This window comes from Trichosurus vulpecula, chromosome 2 (assembly GCF_011100635.1).
Source record: "Trichosurus vulpecula isolate mTriVul1 chromosome 2, mTriVul1.pri, whole genome shotgun sequence".
In the NCBI taxonomy this organism is placed as follows: domain Eukaryota; kingdom Metazoa; phylum Chordata; class Mammalia; order Diprotodontia; family Phalangeridae; genus Trichosurus; species Trichosurus vulpecula.
In genome coordinates this window covers 44,858,557-44,884,314 of record NC_050574.1, presented here as the reverse complement: position 1 = coordinate 44,884,314, position 25,758 = coordinate 44,858,557, and the positions used below count along the sequence as shown (strand labels likewise).

General features: G+C 39.7%; 1 protein-coding gene across 1 annotated transcript in view; it reads right to left on the bottom strand.

Annotated features, from left to right (window-relative positions):
- Positions 1-25,758, bottom strand: part of VPS13D (vacuolar protein sorting 13 homolog D) — a 332,377-nt gene that overhangs the window by 265,667 nt on the left and 40,952 nt on the right. Inside the window, exons 20-24 of the mRNA XM_036744767.1 lie at positions 24,056-24,207; positions 21,392-22,420; positions 15,010-15,100; positions 11,268-11,394; positions 10,197-10,377 (exon numbers count right to left, since the gene is read on the bottom strand). Coding sequence (XP_036600662.1) covers positions 10,197-10,377; positions 11,268-11,394; positions 15,010-15,100; positions 21,392-22,420; positions 24,056-24,207 — 1,580 coding nt within the window. The remainder of the gene's footprint in view (positions 1-10,196; positions 10,378-11,267; positions 11,395-15,009; positions 15,101-21,391; positions 22,421-24,055; positions 24,208-25,758) is intronic.

Here is a 25,758-nt window from a genome sequence, read left to right as displayed (position 1 = left end):
TTAAGAGATTGAAGAGCTTGGAATATGATATTCCAGAGGTCAATGGAGCCAGGATTAAAACCAAGAATCACCTACCCAGCAAAACTGATTATCGTGCTCCAAGGCAAAATGTGGACTTTCAATAAAATAGAGGACTTTCAAGCTTTCTCAGTGAAAAGACCAAAGCTGAATAGAAAATTTGACTTTCAAACACAAGAATCAAGAGAAGCATGAAAAGTTAATCAAGAAACGGAAATTGCAAGGGACTTACTAAAGGTGAACTGTTTTGTTTACATTCCTACATGGAAAGACGATGTGTATGATTCATGAGACCTCAGTATTAGGGTAGTTGAAGGGAATATTCATATATATATGTTGATGTATATATATGTATATGTGAGTGTACATATGTATGTGTATGTGTGTGTGTGTATATATATATATATATGGAGAGAGAGAGGGAGAGAGAGAAAGAGAGGGCACAGGGTGAGGTGAAGATGAAAGGAAGATATCTAAAAGAAATAAAATTAAGGGATGAGAGAGGAATATATTGAAAGAGGGAGATAGGGAGAGATAGAATGGGGTAAATTATCTTGCATAAAAGTGGCAAGAAAAAGCAGTTCTGTAGGAAGGAAAGAGAAGTCAGGAGAGGGGGAATGAGTGAATCTTGCTCTCATCAGATTTGACCTGAGGAGGGAATACGGTACATACTCAATTGGGTAACTTACCCCACAGGAAAAAAGGAGGAAGAAGATAAAAAAAGGGGGGATGATGGAAGGGAGGGAAGATGGGGGTGGAGGTAATCAAAAACAAACACTTTCGAAAGGGGACAGGGTCAAGGGAGAAAATTCAATAAAGGGGGACAGGCTAGGAATGAGCAAAATATAGTGAGTCTTTCACAACATGAGTATTGTGGAAGGGTTATACATAATGATACGCATGTGGCCTATGTTGAATTGCTTGACTTCTTAGGGAGGGTGGGTGGGAAGGGAAGAGGGGAGAGAATTTGGAACTCAAAGTTTTAAAAACAGATGTTCAAAAACAAAAAAAGAAGTTTTTGCATGCAACTAGGAAATAAGATACACAGGCAATGGGGCATAGAAATTTATCTTGCCCTACAAGAGAAAAAGGGAAAAGGGGATGGGAGGGGAGTGGGTGACAGAAGGGAGGGCTGACTGGGGAACAGGGCAACCAGAAATACACCATCTTGGAGTGGGCAGGGGGGTGGAAATGGGGAGAAAATTTGTAATTCAAACTCTTGTGAAAATCAATGCTGAAAACTAAATATATTAAATTAAAAAAAATTAAAAAAAATAGAGTGAAATTTCATTTATATAAACTATAAAATCCATAAAATATTTGGTGATTGAGCCACCAAGCACACAAAAGTCTTGTAAAGATTCAATTACAAAGTGTTCCTTAAAGAAATAAACAGCTTAAAATAGCTGGAAAAATATCCAGTGTTCATGGTTGGGTGGTGCTAATATAATAAAAATGACAATACCAGCAAGGTTAATTTACACTTTTAATGTTATATCAATGAAATGACCAAAGTAATACTTTGTTGAACTTGATAAAATAAGAACAAAAATTTATTTGGAAGATTGGGAAGATCTAGATCAGAAGATCTAGAATATCAAGGGAAATGATGAAAAGAGGCAAGGACAAAAGGCAGAATAGCACTTCCAGATCTCAAACTAAGTTAAAAAGCAGCAGTCATCAAAACTATCTGATACTGGTTTAAAAATAGAGAAACAGAACAATGGAACAGAATAGACAAGGAAGAAACAGAAACAAAGGAATTCTGTAACCCAACGATGGATAAAGTAAAAAGTATAAATTATCTAGGGTTCGTGGGTAGAATACCAAGGAGGTCTAAGTTTCAGAGCTGATGTGATCTTGCATGAAGATGAGTTTCTAGAAACAAAGATGAAATCCAGGAGAGTAGTCAGGTGGCTGTCCTCCTCCCCTTCCTTAAGTGGAGGGTCTGGGAGGTGCTTTCTGATGTCCATCCTCTCCAATGAGAGGAAAAGAAAGACCCCATGGGCAGTGGATATTGAGGAGGTAAGAGTTTCAGAGCGGATGTGGTCTTGCAAGAAGATGTGTTTCTGGAGACAAAGGTCAAATCCAGGAGAGCAGCCAGGTGGGGAATGAATATCAAAGGTGACAAAAGATGGAAGTCAATGTTGGAGGGGTTGGAGGAAGAAAGGCACACTGGTACATTGCTGGTAAAGCTATAAAATGGCACAAAAATTTTGGAAAGCTATTTGGAATTACAGCAAATAAAATAACTAAAATACCCATACCCTTTGACCTTGAGATCCCCTTACTGGCTTAATGCTCCCAAAAGACCACTGATAAGAAGAAAGTTCCATATACTTATATATATGTATGTGTATGTGTGTGTGTGTGTGTGTGTGTATTCATAGCAGTATTTTTTGTGATGTCAAAGAATTGGAAAGAGAAACTGGGAAATGGCTAAACAAATTGTAGTATGTGAATGTAATGGAATATTAATGTGTTTTAAGAAATGATAAATGTGATGAATACAGAAAAGCATTTAAAAATCTTCATGAAATCATGCAGAAGGAAGTAAGAACCAACAAAACAATATGCACAATAACTACAATGATGTAAATAGAAAAAAACAACCAAGCATATACAAAAATCAAAAGTGAATACAGCAAAATAATAAAGAACAAGTATGGCTCAAAATAAAGAGATATGAGGAGACAGTCCTTAACCACCCTTTTGCAAAGTTGAGAGGAACACAAATATCACACATTGAACCTGTTTTCTTCATATGTATTGATCAATTATGCTGGTTTTTTCCCTTTCCTTTTTTTGGCTTTAAAAAGTACTATTTTTTAAATATAGGTGGCTCTCAGGAGGAGGAGGAGAGATACTGGGGAAAACCATGAGGATGTTAAAAAAAACCAAACGATATCAACAAAAACTTATTTAAAAAAAACTGGAAGCTGCAAAATTATGACTCAAAGAAGAAATACAAAAAGGCACCTCCCTCTGCTAATTTGCAGAGGTAGGGAAATAAAGGTATAGAACACTGCATACAACATACTGTTTTTGAATATGTTGGGTTAGTTTTGGTGAACTTTTTTATCTTTTATATTTTTTGTTATAAGAGATGGGAAAAGGAAGAATATTTGGGATATGTAAGTAATATAAAAATAAAAGATACTAATAAAAAGTTTTTTTATAAAAAACCATTCTACTTGCCTGAGCTTTATTCTTTTCTCATCTGTGCATTTTTTTAAAGTTTCAATGATCCCCCCTTTTTTGTATCAGTATTGCTAATTTCCCCCTCAAAAATCACCCCCAATTAAAAAAATAAAAGGAAAACCCTTATACCAAATTAGCATAGTCAAACAATAGATTCACGTAGCGACCATGTTCAAAAATGTATGTATCTGGCTAACACAGAAATGTTTTGCATGTATCATCTATATCATATTGCTTGCCTTCTCAAGGAGTCAGGGAGGGAGAGGAGGAAGGTAATGGATCTGGAACTCAAAATTTTTAAAAATCAGTATTAAAAAAATTTTTAGTGTACTTGGGAAATATTTAACAAAATAAACAAAAATATATTTTTTAAAAATGTATGTATCTTTCTGCACTAAGAGTCCATCACCTCTATAATATGACATAGATAATGTGTCACCACAGGTCCTTCGGAGAGATGGTTGGTTAATGATCAGCGCTCTTAAGTCTTTCAAAGTTTGTTTGTTTATCCCCTTTACAATGTTGTTGTCTGTGTATAAACTGTTCTACTGGTTCTGCTCACTTCACTTTGCATCAGTTAATGTTACCCAGAATTCTCTAAAATCCTTTATCATTTCTTATAGCACAATATTCCATTATATTTATATACCACAATTTGTTTAGTCTCTGGTATCATCTTCCCCTTTAACATCTCTCTGTGCTTCAGAGATTCAAAAAAAACCAGCTTTTGCTGAATTTGACCTGTTTTTTTCAAAACTGCGCATGTGTGCTTGCATGTGTGTATGTTCAACCTTCCTTTGTTCATTTCAGTTAAGAGTGAGGATCATCTGATGCCTTTGTCTCCTAATCCTTCCTCCACACCCATACACTCTCCTCTCACTGATCCCAATTATGAGAAAAAACAAAATCCATTCCCTTCTTCCTCCTTCCTACTTTAGTGTATTCCTTTTACTCTTCTCTCTCCCTTCTTAAAGTCCTCAAAACAATCCACCCCAAGGTCCTCCTCTTTTTCTTACTTAATTCCTGTAGTACCCTCATTAACATTCTGAAAGAACCCTTGTTTCCTCCTCTCCCTATCAGAAAGTTAGCACTCCATCATCCTACAGCTCCTTCTATCTACTCACATAAATGTCCCTTTCTAGGTTTTTCTAGACTCCTGTGCTTGTATTTCAAAGTTCCTAGTCAGGCTTATCATCAGAAATTCTTCAAAGTCCTCTATTTCATTGGCCCTTGTATGATTTTATTCTGCTTTGCAGGGTAAATTTTTCTTGGCTGTAAGCCTCTACCCTTTGCCTTTTAGAATACTGAATTCCCAAGATCTCTCATTTTTAGTAGAAGTTGCCAAGTCTTATATGACCCAGACTGTGGTTCTTGGGTACCTAAACTGTTTTTTCTGGGATTTTTTTCTTTGCTGTGGGAGTTCTCAGTTTTGGCTATGACATTCCCAGAACTTTTCCTTTTGAGGTCTCTTTTAAGAGATGACTGGTGGATTTTATCTTCACTTTGTCCCCTCATTCTGAAAGATCTGGGAGGTTTTCATTTACGACTTCCTGAAACTTCCTTGATTTGTTTTTCTTTTAAATCATAGCTTTCAGGTAGCCCAATGATTATTAAATCATCTCTCTTTACCTGTTTATCAGGTCAGCTGTTTTTGACTTTATGTTCCTCTATTTTTTAGGTCTTTCATTTTGTTCTAATATGCCTTGATGTTTCCTGGAGTTACTGGTATTTGCTCTAATCTAGTTTTGGGGGAGTCAATTATATTGGATAAAGCTTACAACGTTCTTTTCTGAGCTAGTTATTCTCCTTCCAGTTCTTTCCTCCAGAACTTTTACTTTATTTTTCATCTGCTGCTTCATTTCTTTTATATATTCATATTCTCCTTGTGGAAAATCTATTTATTCCTTTGAGTTTCTGCTGCTATTACAAAATACTCTTTCTTTGGCAGGGGGGGAAGAGGGGGGAATCTCTCTAAATTGAGAATATTTTTACACCAGTTTAGTCATCTCTTCAGCTTTAGTTTCAGAATAGCAGGTCTTGTTATTAGGGCCAGCCTCTACCCTCTGGTGCCCTTTCAGGTGGGACAGTCAAGCCTGCTTGGTCTTACCCTCAAGCCCTTGAATTCCTATACTGACCTCTAGGATAAGGCCTGCAGAGATCTTTGAGGTTCAGAACTTGGGACTTTTAGCACCATCTGTGGTATCTTGGGACAGGATGCTAAGGACCTCGGAGCCCTGGGATAACTTAAACCAAACTGTGCTTGCAGTGGCTCCCCAGGACTTCTAAGGGCCCCAGCACAGTTTGTATCCAACCTGAGGATCTCTTTGAGGAACTCTCTACTTCTGCTGTCTCCTCATAGCTCCCCATATTTCTGGCCCTTTTCTAGTCACACTGGGAGGTTACGGGCTTATGTCTTCACTGATGCTGACTTTGCTCGTGGACTCCTTCCCTATTGCCTACTGGTTTCTGGCTAGCTTTTTGTATAATTCTGGGATGGAAGAAGTCACTGTAGTTTCACACTGGATTTCTCGATCATTATTTGGTCTGGTAGGAATTTCAGGGTTTTCTTAGAATAGGTACGGGAAGATTGGCAGCCTAATCTCCATTCAACATCCATCTTGACCACAAGTCCTAATTTGTATATTTCTCTGGCTAAATCAAATTATATATAGTTGATGGCCTTTTTAGTTTTATACACCAAAATGAAACTATTCTAAATCATCTTTGGCTATTCACTATTATTTACAGATATCTAAGAAACCAGGAGGACAAACAATCCCAGCTGTAGGAGATTAAACAGTTAATACTACCAATATTCAGCCCAAAATTAAAGAAAACAGAATGAAATTTCAAAAAGAAGACTCTACTGGGGGCGGAGCCAAGATGGCGGCTGGTAAGCAGGGAATAGTGTGAGCTCCCTACGGAGACTCTCCAAAAACTTATAAAAAATGGCTCTGAACCAATTCTAGAATGGCAGAACCCACAAAACAGCAGAGGGAAGCAGGGCTCCAGCCCAGGACAGCCTGGATGGTCTCTGGGTGTGGTCTATCCCACACGGAGCTCGGAGCTGGGAGCTGGGAGCTGGGAACAGAGTGGAGCAGAGCCCAGCCTGAGCGGCGTGGACCATCCAGACCAGAAGCCGGGGGGAGGGGGCCCTAGCGCCCTGATTCAGTGAGCTGCGGCAGTTATGAGACTTCTCAACCCACAAACACCAAAGACTGCGGAGAAGGTTAGTGGGAAAAGCTGCGGGAGTGAAGGAGTTCACTGTTCAGCTTCCAGCCCCGGGGGGAGCGGAGGTGGGGCAGCTACAGCTGTTGTTACTTCCGGCTCCAGGCCCACCTGGTGGGAGGAATTAAGTGGCAGATCAGAGCAGGGGTGCACAGCCTGCCGAAGATCTAAGCCCAGTTCAGGTTGGGGGTTCTTGGGGAAGGAGCAGTGCCGGTGTGGCAGAGCTGGCACCTCCCCCCCAAACGTGGAACATAGAACTCTGTAATCTACAAGCAGTCATACCCCACTGAAAAACTCAAGGGTCAAGTTAGTTGGCTGGGAATATGGCCAGGCAGCGAAAACACACCCAGATTCAGTCTCAGACTTTGCATTCTTTCTTTGCTGACAAAGAAGACCAAAACATACAGACAGAAGAAATTAATAAAGTCAAAGAGCCTACAACAGAAACCTCCAAGAAAAACAGAAACTGGTCCCAGGCCATGGAAGAGCTCAAAAAGGAGTTGGAAAAGCAAGTTAGAGAAGTAGAGGAAAAATTGGGAAGAGAAATGAGAAGGATGCGAGAAAACCATGAAAAACAAGTCAATGACTTGCTAAAGGAGACCCAAAAAAATACTGAAAAATACACTGAAGAAAACAACACCTTAAAAAACAGACTAACTCAAATGGCAAAAGAGCTCCAAAAAGCCAATGAGGAGAAGAATGCCTTGAAAGGCAGAATTAGCCAAATGGAAAAGGAGGTCCAAAAGACCACTGAAGAAAATACTACTTTAAAAATTAGATTGGAGCAAGTGGAAGCTAATGACTTTATGAGAAATCAGGATATTATAAAACAGAACCAAAGGAATGAAAAAATGGAAGACAATGTGAAATATCTTCTTGGAAAAACCACTGACCTGGAAAATAGATCCAGGAGAGATAATTTAAAAATTATTGGACTACCTGAAAGCCATGATCAAAAAAAGAGCCTAGATACCATCTTTCAAGAAATTATCAAGGAGAACTGCCTTGATATTCTAGAGCCACAGGGCAAAACAGAAATTGAAAGAATTCATCGATCACCTCCTCAAATAGATCCCAAAAAGAAATCTCCTAGGAATATTGTGGCCAAATTCCAGAGCTCCCAGATCAAGGAGAAAATACTGCAAGCAGCCAGAAAGAAACAATTTGAGTATTGTGGAAACCCAATCAGAATAACCCAAGATCTGGTAGCTTCTACATTAAGAGATCGAAGGGCTTGGAATACAATATTCCGGAGGTCATTGGAGCTAGGATTAAAACCTAGAATCACCTACCCAGCAAAACTGAGTATCATGTTCCAAGGCAAAATATGGATTTTCAATAAAATAGAGGACTTTCAAGCTTTCTCAGTGAAAAGACCAGAACTGAATAGAAAATTTGACTTTCAAACACAAGAATCAAGAGAAGCATGAAAAGTTAATCAAGAAACGGAAATTGCAAGGGACTTACTAAAGTTGAACTGTTTTGTTTACATTCCTACATGGAAAGACGATGTGTATGATTCATGAGACCTCAGTATTAGGGTAGTTGAAGGGAATATGCATATATATATGTTTATGTATATATATAAGTGAATGTGTATGTATGTATGTATCTATGTGTATATGTATGCATGTGTATGTATGTGTATATATATGTATGTTTTATATATATGTGTATATATATATGTGTGTGTGTATATATATATACACATATATATATATATATATGTAAAAGAGAGAGAGCAGACACAGGGTGAGTTGAAGATGAAGGGAAGAGATCTAAAAGAAATAAAATGAAATTAAGGGATGAGAGAGCAACATACTGAGAGAGGGAGAGAGGGAGAGATAGAATGGGGTGGATTATCTCGCATAAAGGTGGCAAGAGGAAGCAGTTCTGTGGGAGGAGGGGAGAGGGCAGGTGAGGAGGGAATGAGTGAACCTTGCTCTCATCAGATTTGGCCTGAGGAGGGAATACCATACATACTCAGTTGGGTATCTTACCCCACAGGAAAGAAGAGGGAGGAAGATAAAAAAAATAAAAGGGGGGGGGATGATGGAGGGGAGGGCAGATGGGGGTGGAGGTAATCAAAACAAACACTTTGGAAAGGGGACAGGGTCAAGGGAGAAAATTCAATAAAGCGGGATGGGTTGGGAAGGAGTAAAATGTAGTTAGCCTTTCACAACATGAGTATTGTGGAAGGGTTATACATAATGATACATGCGTGGCCTAGGTTGAAGTGCTCGACTTGTTAGGGAGGGTGGGTGGAAAGGGAAGAGGGGAGAGAATTTGGAACACAAAGTTTTAAAAACAGATGTTCAAAAACAAAAAAAAAAAGTTTTTGCATGCAACTGAAAAATAAGATACAAAGGCAATGGGGCGTAGAAATTTATCTTGCCCTACAAGAAAGGAAGGGAAAAGGGGATGAGAGGGGAGGGGGGGTGATAGAGGGGAGGGCTGACTGGGGAACAGGGCAACCAGAATATATACCATCTTGGAGTGGGGGGGAGGGGAGAAATGGGGAGAAAATCTGTAATTCAAACTGTTGTGAAAATCAATGCTGAAAACCAAATATGTTAAATAAATAAATTTAATTAAAAAAAAAAAAAGAAGACCCTACTAATCTGTTGTTGTTGTTCAATCATTTAACTCATGGCTGACCCCTCATGACCCCATTTGGGGTTTTCTTGGCAAAAATATTGAAATGGTTTGCTGTTTCCTTCTCCAGAACATTTTACAGAGGAAACTGAGGCAAACAGGGTTAAGTGACTTGCCTTGAGTCACATAGCTAGTAAGTGTCTGAGGCTGGATTTGAACTCAGGTCTTCCTGACTCTGGGCTTGGAGCTCTATCCACTGTGCCACCTAGTTTCTCACTCCACTAATGTGACCAACAGGAAAACACTTCTTTAACTCTCTGAAAATCAGACTCAATGAACCAGCTGGGATTATGGATTCTTGAGAAAATCAGACTTTCTTTAAAACCCAGGGAAACACTAATCAAAGTAGAACGAGAACAGGAGCCCATTATTCCCTCCCTTTTCATCTTTCACCTGGCTCACATAGTTTGATAAAGCAACATCTGAAAGACTGAGCTAACACATCTCCTCTCACCACTCACAGCTAAACTCAATCCTTTGGCAAGGCATTAGGGTCTTATTCCTTGATCCAACTGATCCCCTAACAATACAGTAAGATACTATTTAAGTCATCCTTATAATTTATAAATGTGTGTGTGCATATAAATATAACTCCAAACAGACGTTGTGAAAGTCAAATGAGATAAGTATATAAAGTCTAATGCAAGCCTTAAAGCATTATATAAATAGAAGTTATTATCATTATACATGAATATTTGAAAACTACAAGGACAGTGACATAAAGGTGTGCATATATATTTGTACATATGTACATATGCGTGTATATAAATTTAATTTTATATTATATATGTATTATATAATGTATAAAATAATTCAGCTACAGTAAGATTTCTGCCAGTCACTGAAGAATGGACTATTATATATAGCAGTTTTGCTTTTCTTTAGTTCTCAATTAGGGGATGGGAGTGGGAGGGAAAAGACGGAAATTTTGTCTGATTGAAAAAAATACATATGATTTTTAAAAATGTTATAGAAAACAAACATTATTAAACATGAAATTACGGCTACCATGTCAGTGAAAACGTTCGGCCTGGTACTTAAAAGAGGAATAAGGATTCTATTATTCAGAGAGCCATATACTTGGAAGACCTTACCGTCTGCCCCTCAATAGCAGCTCTCTGGCGTCCGAGGACATCTTGCAACTGAGTGAAATGCTGAATGAAGGCCACCACCTCAGCCTGAAAGCGCTGAGTGTGGACATACTGCACTGACGCCATCTGGAGGTTCACTCGAATATCATGCTCTCTTTGGAGCAATGGATCAGGTCGTCCATATCTGGGAAAAATGACCAAAATGGGAATATACCATGACCAAACTACAATGTTCTGTTGGCAATAAATCTCTTGGGCCAATTCAGAGCCATACCATCCATATCTTTAACCATCAAAATGGATTTCAGGAACACATTTTAGAAAGCAAATTCCAATATTACTGTTCTATCCTGAATCTCTGCAGTTGGGCAGTCTGGTCTAGTACCTAGGACTCTGGCCTAGGAGGCAGTCCACTCCTGACTCTAACTGAAACATTAGCATCCAAGAGACAACTCCATACCTGCCCCTGCTTCTTTTCCCCAACCTGCAGCATACAAAGCAGAGATGCTTTGTATGGTGAACAGAGCACTGGATTCAAGAGTTGGAAAGACCCTGCCTCAGACACTTCCTGAAGTGTGGGACCCTGGGAAAAATCAATGAGCTTCCCTCAGCCTCAGTGATCTCATCTGGGGATAACAACAGTACCTATATCCCAGAGTACTTGTAAGGAATGAATGAGCTAATAAAAGCAGGGTACTTTTAAAACCTGACAGGACAACATAAATGTTAGTACTGTCATTACCAAACTCTTAAAAATGTACAGAAATGGGGAAAAATCTAGAGGAGGGTCTTTGAAACTTTCTTCAGAGAAAATCCTGCTGTAGTCACCACATAGACAGAGACCATTTAAATTTCCTACATGACAGTCCAGCATGACCCTCTTAAAAGGAGTTCCATGTTAATGCAATTCAGTACAACGGGCCTTCTCATGAATGGGACTCAGTCATTTTAATAGTAAAAACTGGTCCAGCCTCCAAAACAACAACATTTTAAAGACATGTTGTCTTCACATTTTTTAGGTCAAGCAACAATTTGGGACAATACACAATTACAGGAAAGGATCAAGCATTTTACTTGAATATTTGGAAGATCAGAGCTTCTTCTCCACTTGTAGTGAACCGCTCTCTGTAGAACTCTCCATGAGAAGTCAGGTCACTTAAAGACAAGCTCCCAATACTTCCTTGTAAAGCAAGATCTCCCTCTAAGGATGGGTTACAAAAAAAAAAGAATAAATTACTGGTGAGTATTTATCTGTTTCACAGGGTTATAATGAAGAAAGCACTTAGAGAACAGTAAAACCCAATGTAAATGAGAGACTTAAGCTGCCTTAGGACACTCACACCTTGCCAAGCTACAGGGGACTGAGGGCCCAATGAGGTGACAGCTAAAACACTCATGCAATTTAAGACTGCATTATTTTAGGCTAGATTTTAGTCTGGAAAGAACCTCAGTAGCCATTAAATCCCACCCATAAGTGAACAAGAATCTCCAGAAGCATGGTGGCACCCACCACTACCTAAGGGGACCATTTTACTCAGGAGAGTTCCCATTGTTTGGAAGGTCCTTGTTGCATAGGCCTAAACTTGCTTCTTTGCACCTTCCAACAATTGTTCTATGTTCTTTTAGAGCCAAGTGGATCACATCTAATCTCTCTCCCACAGGATGACCTTCCAAGTACTTCATGATAGCTATCATGCTTCTCCCAGAATCTCATTTCCTCCAGACTAAATATCCCCAGTTCCTGCAACTGAGTCTCATATAGGAGGACTAAAGCTTCTAACTGTGCCTCCTCTCGGGATGCTTTCCAGCCACTCAGTGTCCTTCCTACAATACATCACCTTCAGATGCAGTCTGAGTCTGACCAGGCAGAGCATAGCAAGATTATCACCCCCAGTCCTAAACAATAGACTTCTTTTAAAATCTTAAGGTCACCTGAGCTTTTCTGACTGCCATATCATACTGATACCTCATTAACCTTGCAATCCACTAAAAACCGCACATCTATATCACATAAAATGACTTGATGATATTTCCCATCATATACTTATGAAGGTGAATTTTTTGAACTCATGTTTGAGACTATATGTATGCCTACTAAATTTCATCTTTGTAGAGTCAATCCAAGGCCATCAAGACATTTTTGGGTGCTGCCTAAAGTATTAGCTAAGGCAGTAGATGGTGCAATAGTAGAGTGCTGGGCTTAGAGTCAAGAAGACCTGAGTTCAAATCTGGCCTCAGACACTTACTAGCTGTGTAACCCTAGGCAAGTCATTTAACCCTGCCTGCCTCAGTTTCCTCATCAGTAAAATGAGCCAGAGAAGGAAATGGCAAACCACTCCAGTATCCTTGCCAAGGAAACCCTAAATGGAGTTAAGGAGAGTCAGACTCAAATGACTAAACAAGAATAAAAGTGTTAGCAAATCATTCAAATGCTGTATTGTCTGCAAATCTGACAAGCAGGCTACCAGTGCTCTTACGCAAGTCACTGATAACATATGTTAAGCAGCACCAGGCCAACCTCAGAGCCCCAGGGCATTCCAGGAAGGGCCCTTTGCAAAATGCAGGATGAGAGCCATCAGCTCTAACTCATTCATTTGACCAAGAGAAAACTGAAGTCAAAGCGGGTTAAGGGACCTGCCCAAGGCCAGGCAGATAAGAAGAGCCCAAAGTGGAATGTGAACCCAGAGGTTCTGACCACAGAGCCAGGACTCTTTTCACTGTATCTCACCCTTCTATCACAGCCTTCCTCATGGCAAAAAAAAAAAAAAAAAACCCATTACTAAGCACTTACTAGATCCAACTAGTTTTCCATCCACTTAACCATATAATTATCTAGCCCACATCTCTTCATCTTCTACACAAGAGCATGAAAAAACTGAAAATCATTGTGTTCAGAGCAAGAGAAATGATGGCCCCAAGGTACTCTGCCATTATCAGACATTTCTGGAGCACTGCGTACAACTATGGGTACCACATTCTAGGAATGACACAAGTAAGAGGAGAAAAACCAGAATGGTAAAAGGCCTCAAAGACGTGCCACTGGAGGACTGGCTGGAAGAGCTGGAGATGGTTAGCCTGGAGAACAGAAGACTAAGGAGAGACAGGACAGTTGTCTTAAAGGCGCTTGGCCTGGTTTTTCATGTCTTTGTATTGCCAAGGCTGAGCACAATGCCTGGCACATGGGAAAGCACTTACATGCTTTTTTACTGACTGGATTGGGTGTGTTCTGCTTGGTCTGAGGGGGCAGAACAAGGGGCAGAGGGAGTCAGACGCCAGCCAGACAAATGCTGCATCCTTCCACACCTCTACAAAAAGCTGGCCTCACACGTGACACTTCCTCTGCCCAGGTGGGCCTGTGCACTGGCTGTCTGCCCCCCATGCTTAGACTCTCCCTCGTTACCAAGTTTCCCTGCTTTCCTACATGATTCAACTAAAGGACTCTGTAGGAGGCCTGTCCCGTTCCCAATCTCTAGTGTCCTCCTCACTGAGATTAATAGCTTTATTATATATCTTATAATTAACTAGTTACGTGAGGCAGCCAGGTAACACCAAGCACTGGACCTGGAGTAGGATAAAGACCTGAGTTCAAATACTACCTCAGACAGCTGCGTGACTCTGGGCAAGTCACTTAATCTCTGTTTGGCTCAGTTTCCTCATCTGTGAAAAAGGGGAATAAGAGCACCTATTTTCCAGGGTTGTTGTGAGGATAAAAGGAAATACCTGTAGAGCGCTTTGCAAACCTTAAAATGTTATGTAAATGCGAGCTGCTGCTGCTGCTGTTCTTACGTTATTATTATCACGTGATCACCCCTTCAGAATGTGAGCTCCCTGGAGCCAGTAATTGTTTTTTACTCTCTTTTTATTCCCATCTCTTGGCGCACTATACAGCACCTGGCAAGTACTTACTAAGTGCTTGCTGACTGACTGATAGAATCAGCTCCCCAAGAGTGGAGGGGTGGCCTCAGGAGGCAGTGAGCTGCCTCTCACCAAGAGGACTTCAAGCAAAGGCTGGATGACCATTTGTTGGAGATACTGTAGAGGGGATTCTCCACCAGGAAGGCTAGAGAGCCTGTGGATCCCCAAATGAGACAGTGACCCACTGCACAGAGCTATCTCCGGCTGGGTCCCCAGCAAACACTCTGTTGGCCCCAAGCCCTGGAGATTCGCCAGTTCTATTCAGTACAAATCTAAGTGTCCATATGAAAAGCTCAGTGAAAATCACATGTACACAACTGTGGCAGAGCCTCTGTCTACCCTAGGGTGCAGCACCAGTGTCTGCATCAGACTCAGGGGACTCTTAGGTTAAAGAAGAGAAAGCCACTGGCTACCACAGGCAGCCTCCTTTCTGCTCCCTGAATTATTGTCCTACTTTTTCCTGATATCCAACTTTTTCCTGATTAATAGAAACAAAGTTGTAAACCCTCAAGCTTAATTTCTAGGTCATCCTTTCCTTTGCTACTGATAACACCTCTTATCTTCCCCATTATTATCTAATCCACAAGGAAAGGAACTGTGTCTTCTTTATACTCTAAAGCTCCAGTGCTTTGTACAATGCATTTACTCAGTGGGAACTCAATAAATAGTTGATATAACTTGTATACACAGAAGAATATATTCCAATGAAGAAAATGTCATGGGTGAGTATGCATTATTCTTCTACCTGAATGCCCTATCCCAATGGATCATGGCTAGGCCTATAACCATAATCAATCCAAGTCATCAATCCACCTGTCACCCTGTGTTGTCAACTAGATTCATGATTAGAATGCCAAAGCCTTCACCATGTTATGAAAGGGTCACCTAAAAATGTGCTTACCAATCATTTCCAGATGAGCCACTAGCTTAGACACATTCGCTTTGGCCAATTCACTGGTAGTCTTATTCAGCACAAGAGAAAGGGAATGAACCTAGGAAAGCAAAAGAAAAAGCAAGATAATTATTTATATGAATGAAAATAAGAGATGAAAAAAATACATCTTTTAGAGAAAAAAAGAAGGTAACTTTGAAACTTATAACTTCTAATGATGTTAATAGCACTTCATTTTTTCCAAGCCCTGACCCAGTGGTGGAAATGAGAAGGAAGGAAATGAACAAGTATTTTCATTCCTACTCAACATTACTACTACTATGCTACATCTCACCCAAAGACTCAACTAGTAAATGAAACTTGTGCAAGAATAAAAAGCAAAACAACTAGGATAAGAAGGAAAGTGATCAGGTAGGGAAAAAGTATTTGCATCACATATCTCTGATACAGTTCTGATAGCCAAGGTATATAGAGAATTAACAAAAATTAGAGACTGACCAAGAGTCCAACGATTCAACCAAAACACTAACAAGAGGAATGTATGTAAATCAACACACAGCTCTGGGGTTATTCCTCATACCAGGGGTGTGGAACCTGCGGGCCCTAGGCCACATGTGGCCCTCCAGTTCTTCAAGTGCAGGCCTCTGACTGAATCCAAACTTCCCAGAACAAAACCTTCTATTGAGGGGATTTGTTTTGTGAAGTTTGGATTTAGTCAAATGGTTGCACTCAAGGACCAAGAGGGTCACATGTGGCCTCATGGCCACAGGTTCCCCACTCCTGCCTCACACCCAGCAAATTGGCAAAGGTAGATGTTGGAGTGATTTATAGTCCTCTAAACGATGCTCTATCATTCCATCTCTCTCTATGCCTCAACCTCCTAAACCCACTCTCTGTTCTCACTGAGATCTCCAGCCCCATTCGCTTCAGTCTTCTCCCATGCCAACAGCCAAGATCTGACTTAACTTTCCTCCCTTCCCCATTTTAACTCTAGAGTTAATCAGTTTGGTTCAACACTGTCCTCTACTCTTAAATCCCTCATTCTGTCATCCTATTGCCATTCATGCCTCACCAAACACCTGAGTCCAGGCCCTTCTGACCTCTCATCTGGACCTTCGCAAGGCCTCCTAATCTGTCTCCCTGCTTCAAGAATCCATCTTCCTAACAGTGGCCAAAGTGATTTTCCTTAACTGCAGATCTGATGATGTCATTCCTCTATTCAATAAAATCTCATGACTCCCTACTGTCTCTAGGATTAGCCCTTCCCAACTTGGCTCCATCCACCTTTTGAAGCTCATCATATGTGATTCCCCTTCCTGCACTCTAGAGTCTGCTCCTCACACACAGAACTTCATTTTCTAGCTATGTGCCTTTGCACTAGTGGTCTCGAGACCTAAAACACATTTCTTTCCTCATACAACCCCTCATTTTCTTCAACCCTCAGCTCAAACAACACCTACAGGAACCCTTTCCTGAATCTCCCACAGCATTGTTTTTTTTTCTTCAATTATAAATGAAAATAAAACAAAAAACCCAATGTTCTAACACCAAAAAAGTCAGCCTTAAAAATAATTACTATTTTCAAAGTAACACGAAAAATCCTCCAACGGGACAATGACGATGTATTCAGAATTTGCTGAAGCAGGGTTCAACGGTCTCTTTTGTCCTGGGAGTTCAACAGTGAAGCTACTGCATTGTACTGATTGAAGAAGGGACAAAATGGAGGCAAAGAAAGAAATGAAAAATGAAAGGGGGTGAGAGAGAAAACAAAAGCAGAAGAGAATGGGAGGAAGAACATAGAAACAGATAAGGGAAGTTTAGACACGGAGGGGAAAGAGAGAGGAAAAATTTGGACCAGATGTTGGAGAAAGGAAGAAGCACTGATTCACTGAATGGCAAAACCATGTCATAGATGGCCTATCCAAAATGGAAGGATCTTTATCAAAAATAAGTGCCAGGAAAAAATAATCTCAGCAGTCATTTAGAATCTACCTCCCCAAAAAAAGAATAGCATATAGTCTAAAAATACCCAGAGACTAGAAATGTTTGCTGTCAAGTCTCTTGCCAACCTGGATGGGCCTTGTGCTGCTTTCTTCCAGAAGCAATTATGTGTAGAATATAGAAAGTCAAGTTAAACACTCAATTGCAAAGTCCAAGGAGGTAATGAAACACGCTACTGTGAGCAGATAAGCCAACTAATACCACCAACTGTGGTGGCTTTAGAAACCTCATGTATCTTCCTGACCAAGGCCAGAGGCCCTGGAGCACTGCAAAGGCACTCAAATGAAATATATCCTTTTCCCTCCATCTTCTAAAGAAATGCCAGCTAGGAAAGGATGAGAGAGAGAAAAGACAAACAGATATGTGAGTGTATATATATATATATATATATATATATTTTCCATCACAAAAACTAATTCCAATTTAGAAGGATGGATCATGAAGAGGAGATTAAAAAGAGCTAGTGAAAAGTGAGAAAGGATGACAGAGAGAAAAACAGAACAGAGATAGATAGATATATACATATATAGAGACACACACACACACACACAAACAACAGGGTGGGGGGGGCGGAATGGAGACAGAGATGGAGATGACAGAGTTAGAGATAGATGGAGAGTACTTCATTAATTCTACCCTGCTGCTCACAGAAATATGACTTTGGATCCTCATTTAGCAACAACTGACATTGATATACTACTCTAAAGTTTACAAAGGATTTATATGCATTGTATCATTGTATGTTGCTAGTGACAATTACCTTTCATATCAAAGAAGTGGTTAGGGGCTTCTAGCCAAATGGTGATGTGAAAGGATCTAGAAGAGCCTAGAAACCTGACAAACAATTCAGAAAAGCTCTAAAAATGTAGTAAAAGAAACAATGGTAAAGAATATCAAAGAGAAATGGACATAAACTCCACCATCTATTCCAGGGCTGAACAAGAAGACTACCAGAAACCTGAGGTGACAAGCCAGGATAGGCAAAAGGCATTCCCAGCAGGAGATCAGGCCAGACCAGAGCAGCCCACATCTGAACATGGCAAGAAGAAGAACAAGACCAGCACCCATGCAGCACAGCCCCTAGGCTACCAGCACCCAAGCCACAGCAGAAGACAGGGCCAGACTAGCATTCTGCACAGGGGATAGGTGGCCCATACCTGAGCCACATGAGAAAAGGCCAGGGGAGCACCTGGGAAGCAAATATCTAAGGTCAAGCAGGAAGCCTGCTAAAAGAGCAAGTGATAATATCCTATTGGACCCTGTCTGCATCATTGAAAGTGATAGAGCCAAATTCCAAGGCTGGGGCTATGTGAAGAAAAGACAACAGAGAAATGACCAATAACTACTCTGAACCACAAAAAGAATGAACCAAAACCCAGAGATTCCTGCAGAGAGTGGGAACCAGTCTTCTCCAACAACCCAAAAACTAAGCCAAGCCTGCCCATAACATCTAAGAGTATGGGAAGGAGCAGGGTCTGTCCGAAGTACAAAGCCTCAATCAAGAAAACTGAAGCTAAAGACAAATAAGCAGACAAAAATGCCAAACCAAAAGAAGAAATGCTATGGATTGATAGAATCACAAGAGGTAAATCTGAAATCTCTGACTTTAAAAAAAAATCTGGATAGCATACAAAAGTCTTAAACAAAAACTGTCCAAATCTATTTAAAACCAGAGGGCAAAGTGAAAACAAAAAGGCGCCATCAGCCACCTTCTGAAAGAAATCACTAAATAAAAACTCCCAGAAATCTCACAACTAAAATCCAGAGGTTCCAGGTCAAAGAAAAAAATTCTACAAACAGTTAGAAAGAATTCAAATACTAAGCAAATATAGTCTGGTTCACATAAGACTTGTCAGCTATCGCTATAAAGAAGAGAAGTCCTTGGAATACAATATTCAAAAAGGCAAAAAAAAAAAGTTTACAATCAAGAATAACTTTTTAAAAATTAAGTTAAACTAAAATATTTTTAAAAAACAAACAACAATAACATTGTAAAACTGAGTATAATTCTACAAGGAAAAAGATGGGACCTTTAATAGAAAAAAAGGACTTTCAAAAACCTCTAAAGAAAAGACCAGAGCTAAGTGGAACCTTTGAAATACATACAAAAGAGTTAAGACTAAACTAAAAAATATAAATAACATTTTGTATTTGGAAGGAACAATAGAACAGTGAAATGCTTATATTTTTAGAGGAGGAGTAAGAACAAACGTGCCTTTAGAACCCAAAAGATCTCAACAGCAAAAACGGTGGTTAAATAAGACAAACAAAGCAAGGGGAGATGTTCTGTTTTGAGGATCTTAAGAAAAAAAAAGAGAACTGGAAATTCACAATGAGGATGCATGAGACAGAAAGCAAGAGAGGGAATATGTATCACATGAACTTCACTTTCAACTGAATTGGACATAGAGGTCTGAACAGGTATATAAGCACACATGTATACAAACACACAGGCAGACAGACACACACACAAAGAGTTGCTGTAGAAATACATTAACCTCAACAGAGAAATAAGCTCCCCCCCACCATGAGGTAGGACAAGGGATTAGTCATAAGAAAAACAAACTCCAATTTAGAAGGATGGATCATGAAGAGGGGATTAAAAAGAAAGAGTAAAAACCTGTGATCAGGGGCAGTGCAAGAAGAAGAAGGCAGCCAGGTTAGGATCAGAAACAGATGGCTTCCATTATAGACCACTAATGTTAGATACACTCCCCTTTCACCACCTTCTTCTTTATAATGACAAAGCAGGGGAGAAGACAAAGAAAGGAAAAAACAGCCAAGAGTAAGGTGGAAGTAAAAACTAATTTACAATGATAATCAGAGCTAATATTTATACAACGATTTAAAGTTTGCAAAGTGCTCTATATATATTAACTCATTTGATCTTGCAATAACCCTGTGAGGTAAGTGCTATTATTATCCCCATTTTACAGACGAGGAAACTGAAGTACACAGGGGTTACATAATTTGTCCACAGCTAGCGAATGTTTGAGGCAAAATTCAAACTCAAGTTTCCTGATTCCACGTCCAACCCTATCCATTAAGCCACCTAGATACCTCAATCAATTATCCCAGACATGAACAAAGGTTAGATTAGATGACTATTAAGGGTACTTCCCACTCTAAAATGTTATGATTTATAATTTTTTTCAGGTATTTTTTTGTGAAGATTATGCTAAGTTTCCTTCCTTTTGCTGAAGTAGGAAATTGTGAGTGTAAAATGTTAGATACATCAGACAAAGCTACCATGTCACTTGGCTTAACTGTTTTGTCTTACACACAATGGAATGCTATGAGGAGTGCGGAAGAGGAGTGTTGATATGGGAACATCTCTGATGTAAAAACAAAATGAATCCTTAAATCCTTAAAAAATAAATAAAAACCTTTCTATGAGGATCAAAGTGTCAAAAATAATACTACTATTATTTTGGAATGTCTTCCCTCCTTATCTCCATCTTACAGAGTCCCTGTCTTCCTTTAAAATGCAGCTGAACCTTCGCAGCAATGCAAGGACCTAAAACAGTTTCAAAGGCCTCATGATGGAAAATGCTATCCACATCCAGAAAAAGAACCATGGAGTCAGAATGCAGAGAGAAGTATACTATTTTCTTTTTTGTTTTGTTTTTCTTTCTCATGGTTTCTCCCATTCGTTATAATTTTCTATGCAACACGAGTAATGTGAAAATGTATTTTACAGGAATGTATGTGTAGAGGCAATATCAGATTGCACGCTGTCTTAGGAGAGGGGGGAAATCTAAAACTTATGGAAGTGAATGTTGAAAACTAAAACTAAAATAAAATAAAATAACATGCAGCTCAAGGGCCATCTTCTACATGAAGCCTCAACTGATTCCCCCAGCCACTGGCTCCCTCTTTCTCTCCCTCCTGATCTGCTCTATATTTAACTACTTTGAATTAATGAGTGTTCACTAACTTCATAGTTACTCGGCATATGTTTAAGTGTGCTTTTCTGCCCCATTATGCCATCAGTTCCTTGCCAGAAGGCACTGTTCCTCTTCTCTATATTTGTGTCTCCCCACAGTGCCCAGCAGAGTAACTGCAGATGGTAAATATTTAACACCTGCTGACCAACTGATCTAAAAATGAGTACATTGAGCACTCAAAACCAGCAGTCCAGTAATAATGAAGTGCTGTCCATTCCCTTGGCTCCAGAGCAAGCTACAATGATAACGCTGCATAAAGAAAGTGTGCCTTTCACTTAAAGGCCTCCAAGGAGGAGATGACTCAAGCTCAATAGCAATATGAGCCAAGGCAAGAAACTTTAAATGTAAAACACTGCAACTTCAAATGAAGATGAAGAAGGGCCCTTGTCACTCATTCTCTTCTGCTCCTCAGAACCCGACAGAGCCAGAGGAAGCCCATGTACCTTGAGATCCAGCTTGGTGTTAACAGGATCTTGAACATCGGCCTCTAGCACAGCACTGGACTCTGACTTTACCGTCTGCTGGACGTCAGCAGGCTCTGTCTTCATTGCATGATTGTCTGCAGTGGAACCAATTCCAAAGAAGTCTAAAATGACCACCCAAGTCTGCAGGGTAATTAGCACATCAAGGCAGTTAAAATCAACGTCAACACTTCTGTTGATTCGATTATAGCAAGAAGAAAACTCAGGGTGCTTCTTGTCCACAAGGAATATATTGATGTGGACCAAGGAATCATCAAATTTACTCTTTCCACAAAAGATCTTAGGTTCATCCACAGGAGAAGGAGGCGGGGTCAAGGTACAATCTTTGTCTTTGTCTTCTTTTTGTTTTTTCCGGGACGTGCAGGTGGGCCTTTGGTACAACTGAAAGACATTTGGAGCTTCTTCCATGTGGGAAGGTAGAGATCGGGGCATATCGGGATACTCCACATTGGATACCAAAGGGCAAGACTGGGAAAGATATTCCTTGTGCACTAAGCTAGATGGTTTGGGAGCTCCTCGAGACACCATTAGGTTCTTATATTTTGAGTCCGGATTCTTCTCTAAAAGGTCTTCCATTAGCAGAGAGCGCAAAGCAATCTGAATGGACAAAGTCTGAGGATGGTCTTTACTAAATTCAACATCAAAATCCTGAAACTTCAAGCTCACAAGACCTTGGGCTCCTAAGGTCAAATCTCCACTCAACTGAACCTGAAGCTCTGAAATACAAAAGTTGGCTTGGATCTGTGTGAACGATTTTACCTCCCTCATAGACAATGACTTCTGAGAAGTACTGGAAAAACTAGAATGGCTAAACAATCCATTCTCTTTGCGTTCAACACAGGGCTCACCACCGGCACTGAGGGAAGGGAGAGGAGAATTAGGGCTAGGCAATGAGGTAGAACTGGATGGAAATTTATTCAAGTCTTCACTGTAGACTAGGTTGTCCAATGTTTGTAGAACTTGCTCATATACATGTTTTGCCAACACCACCTGCATTTGAAGAGAGAGACAGTTACTCAGTTTCTCCCGTTTGAGCTGATGTGAACATTTCTGTAAGATTTCTCACAGCATTTCCTGTATAAAAGTCTCCCCCAATTATACTTTAAGTGAGGAACAGAAAAAGTAGATTAATATAATCAACTAGAAAATGAAGAATTAAAAATAATTAAACTCAATAATATAATATACAATAAATCCTATAACATAAATGACCAAGGAAAAAGTTCCTACTTGAAAAGAATTACTGGGAAAAATGGAAAGCTATCAAGCACAAATTTGATCCAGACCAACATCTTATACTGTGTATCACAAAAACTCCAAATGAATATTGCCTCACGTTTTACAGAAAAAAACTGAGGCCATTTGTCATTTACCACCTCCTCTGCCTTCTTTGTTTCCTCCCACTCAGAGGCCTTCTGCCACCATCTCCTCCTTCATCTGGGTCTCACATGATGAAGTGGCCTTCCTCTTTACCAAAGCCAACCCCTCTACTAGTTCATGGGACTGTCTCCTGTCCTCTCCACTCTTATCACTTCTTTTTAATCTCTTCCTGTCTACTGCCTACAAATGTGTGCATGTCTTCTCCATCATCAAAAGACTTGAATCCTTCCATCCCTGCTACATATCATCCTATATCTCTTTTGTTTTCTCCAACCTGATCATTCCACCACAGCTGCTCTCTCCAAAGTTACTAATGATCGGTCTCTTAGCTGTCAAATTCCAATGGCCTTATCTCAATCCTCATTCTCTTTGATCTCTCTGCAGCCTTTAACACTGCTGATCAGTCTCCCCTCAATCAATAATCAAACAGTAATAATCATTTATTAAGGGCCTACTATGTGCTAGGCATAGTGCTAAGTATGTGGGATACAAAAAAAATCAAAAGCCAGTCCCTGCCATCACAGTCTAATGCGGGAGATAACAGCAAACTAATATATACAAAACAAGATACATATAGGATAACTGTTGTTGTTCATTGTTTTAGTCATGTCCAACTCTTCATGACCCCAAAATATTGGAGTGGAGTGGTTTTCTGTTTCCTTTTCTAGCTCATTTTACAGAAAAAGAAACTAAGGCAAACAGGGTTAAGTGACTTGCCTCGGGTCACATAGCTAGTGTCTGAGGCCAGATTTGAACTCAGGTCTTCCTGAGTCCAGTTCAGCGTGCTATCTACTGTGCCACCTAGCTGCCCCATACAGGATAATTAGGAAATAATTAAAAGACTGCTGACCTCCCTGCTTCCTTCAAGTCCTAACTAAAACCTCACCTTCTACAGGAAGACTTCCCTCACCCCTCTTAATTCCAGCACTTTCACTGTTAAATGTTTCTTATTTATCCTATATAGAGCTTGTTTGTGCATATTTGTTTGCCTGTTTTCTTCCCCATTAGATTGGAAGCTCATTGAGGGCAGGGGCCATCTTTTGACTCATTTTGTATCTGCTGTGCTAAGCACAGCACATGATACAGAGCAAGCATTTAATAAGTTGTTACTGACTGACGGCAGAAACTTAGTGTTATCCATTACTACTTAAAACTAGAAATCTGCCCTGATATTCATTACAATGGGATTTTACTACTAGTAGTCATTTAAAATCACAAACATTTTGGAAATGAAAAAGTTTTTACCTGAACAGGATTGACAAATTTTCCTTCAATCTTCATAATACTCGAGGTTCCCACATCATCTGGGCAATGGGTGAATGCCAGCTCACATTCCCTCTCTATAGGGATCTTTTCCAGTTTAAATTGGATGGTGGTATTGTTCAGAATGTGGAAAGCTGACAAGAGGAGAAAAATAACTAAGTTCAAAGAATAGTGTATAATTAAAGCAACAATGTACACTTTACCCTACTCAATGTTACTAATGACTAAATGTAGCATCCATGATTTTAGCCTGGAACTAAGGGTTATTCAGAAAAAGAACAGTATGGAGATTATAGTCAAAAACAGTCTGCGGTGTACCTCCCAAGACTAGTATCTAGATGCAGTAAAAGACCAAAGCCAGTTGGCAAGAGGATGAACACTTTGGTGGTATTAATTCAATTTACAAGTATTAAGTTCCAACTGTGTACAAGGCCATGTGATGTGATGGACATTACACTTGTTCAAGTGTCAGCATCAAGGCACCCTAACTTTCAAGATTCCACCCACCCCCAACTGAGTTGCTTGACAATATTTAGCTTCAAAGAACAAAGAACATCATGATGGCAATTAATCTCTCTGGGCCTTGGTTTTCTCATCTATAAAATAATGGGTTTGGACCAGATGATCTCTGAGATCCCTTCTATTTATAAATCCTCTGAGGCTATGAATTTATGTTCTTATGATCTGTAATTGACTAATGCACATACAAAAGCACTTAAAAGACTAGGCTGCTAAATAAATGTAAATATTAGCCTACAATGATGTTATTATTGGTAATGTTATTACAAACTTCTATTCCTATGACCATCATCTATAGAGCAATGAGTTATAAATTCATATACTGGCTCTTTAAATAGAAATTTAACACCTAAGATTCAGGGCAAACAAAGGTCAGAAAAAAACTGCACCAAACATGGTACACTGAATATATTTTAAGACTTTTCCCATGTACTCATTGGTTTTGCAGATTTTTTTTTCCTCTTCTTACTTTTCTTTACAAATATTTTTTGTTCTATGGAATGGCTCTTTGGGAGAGGAAAGGAGAGATACTAGGGGGAAAATGTGGTGATAAAAAAAAAGATATCCATAAAAATTTATTTAAAACAAAAAAAGGAAAAAAATCTGGTGATAAAAAAGATATCCATAAAAATTTATTTAAAATAACAAAAAAACTGTCATAACTGAGGGTTCATTTGAATTCTACAGATGTCTATATTAATAAATCAAATCATCTGGCCTCTTATTGGATTCAAAATAAGATCCTATACCAGGTGACTTGTACTAGCAGCCTTATAAAGTTAACAAGAATGACCTGCCAGCTACAGTGAAAGCATCTTGGGCAGCTAGGTGGCACAGTGAGTAGAGCACCGGCCCTGGAATCAGAAAGGCCTGAGTTCAAATTCAACCTCAGACACTTGACACACTTACTAGCTGCGTGACCTTGGACAAGTCACTTAACCCCAAATTGCCCTGCCTTCCCCCTCCATGTGGACTAGAATATGTAATCAAGAAGAGTCGATGGTGCCAGAGTAAAATCAGACCTTTTTACACTTAGTACTTCTCAAGAATTGCTCATTGAGGTGTCTCTCCAAATAATCATTCGTAAAATCACCTTAAAAGACTGCATTAACTCACCTCATAGTGTAATCCTTCCCCTAGAATGTCCAACCAGAAGCTGGGCTACT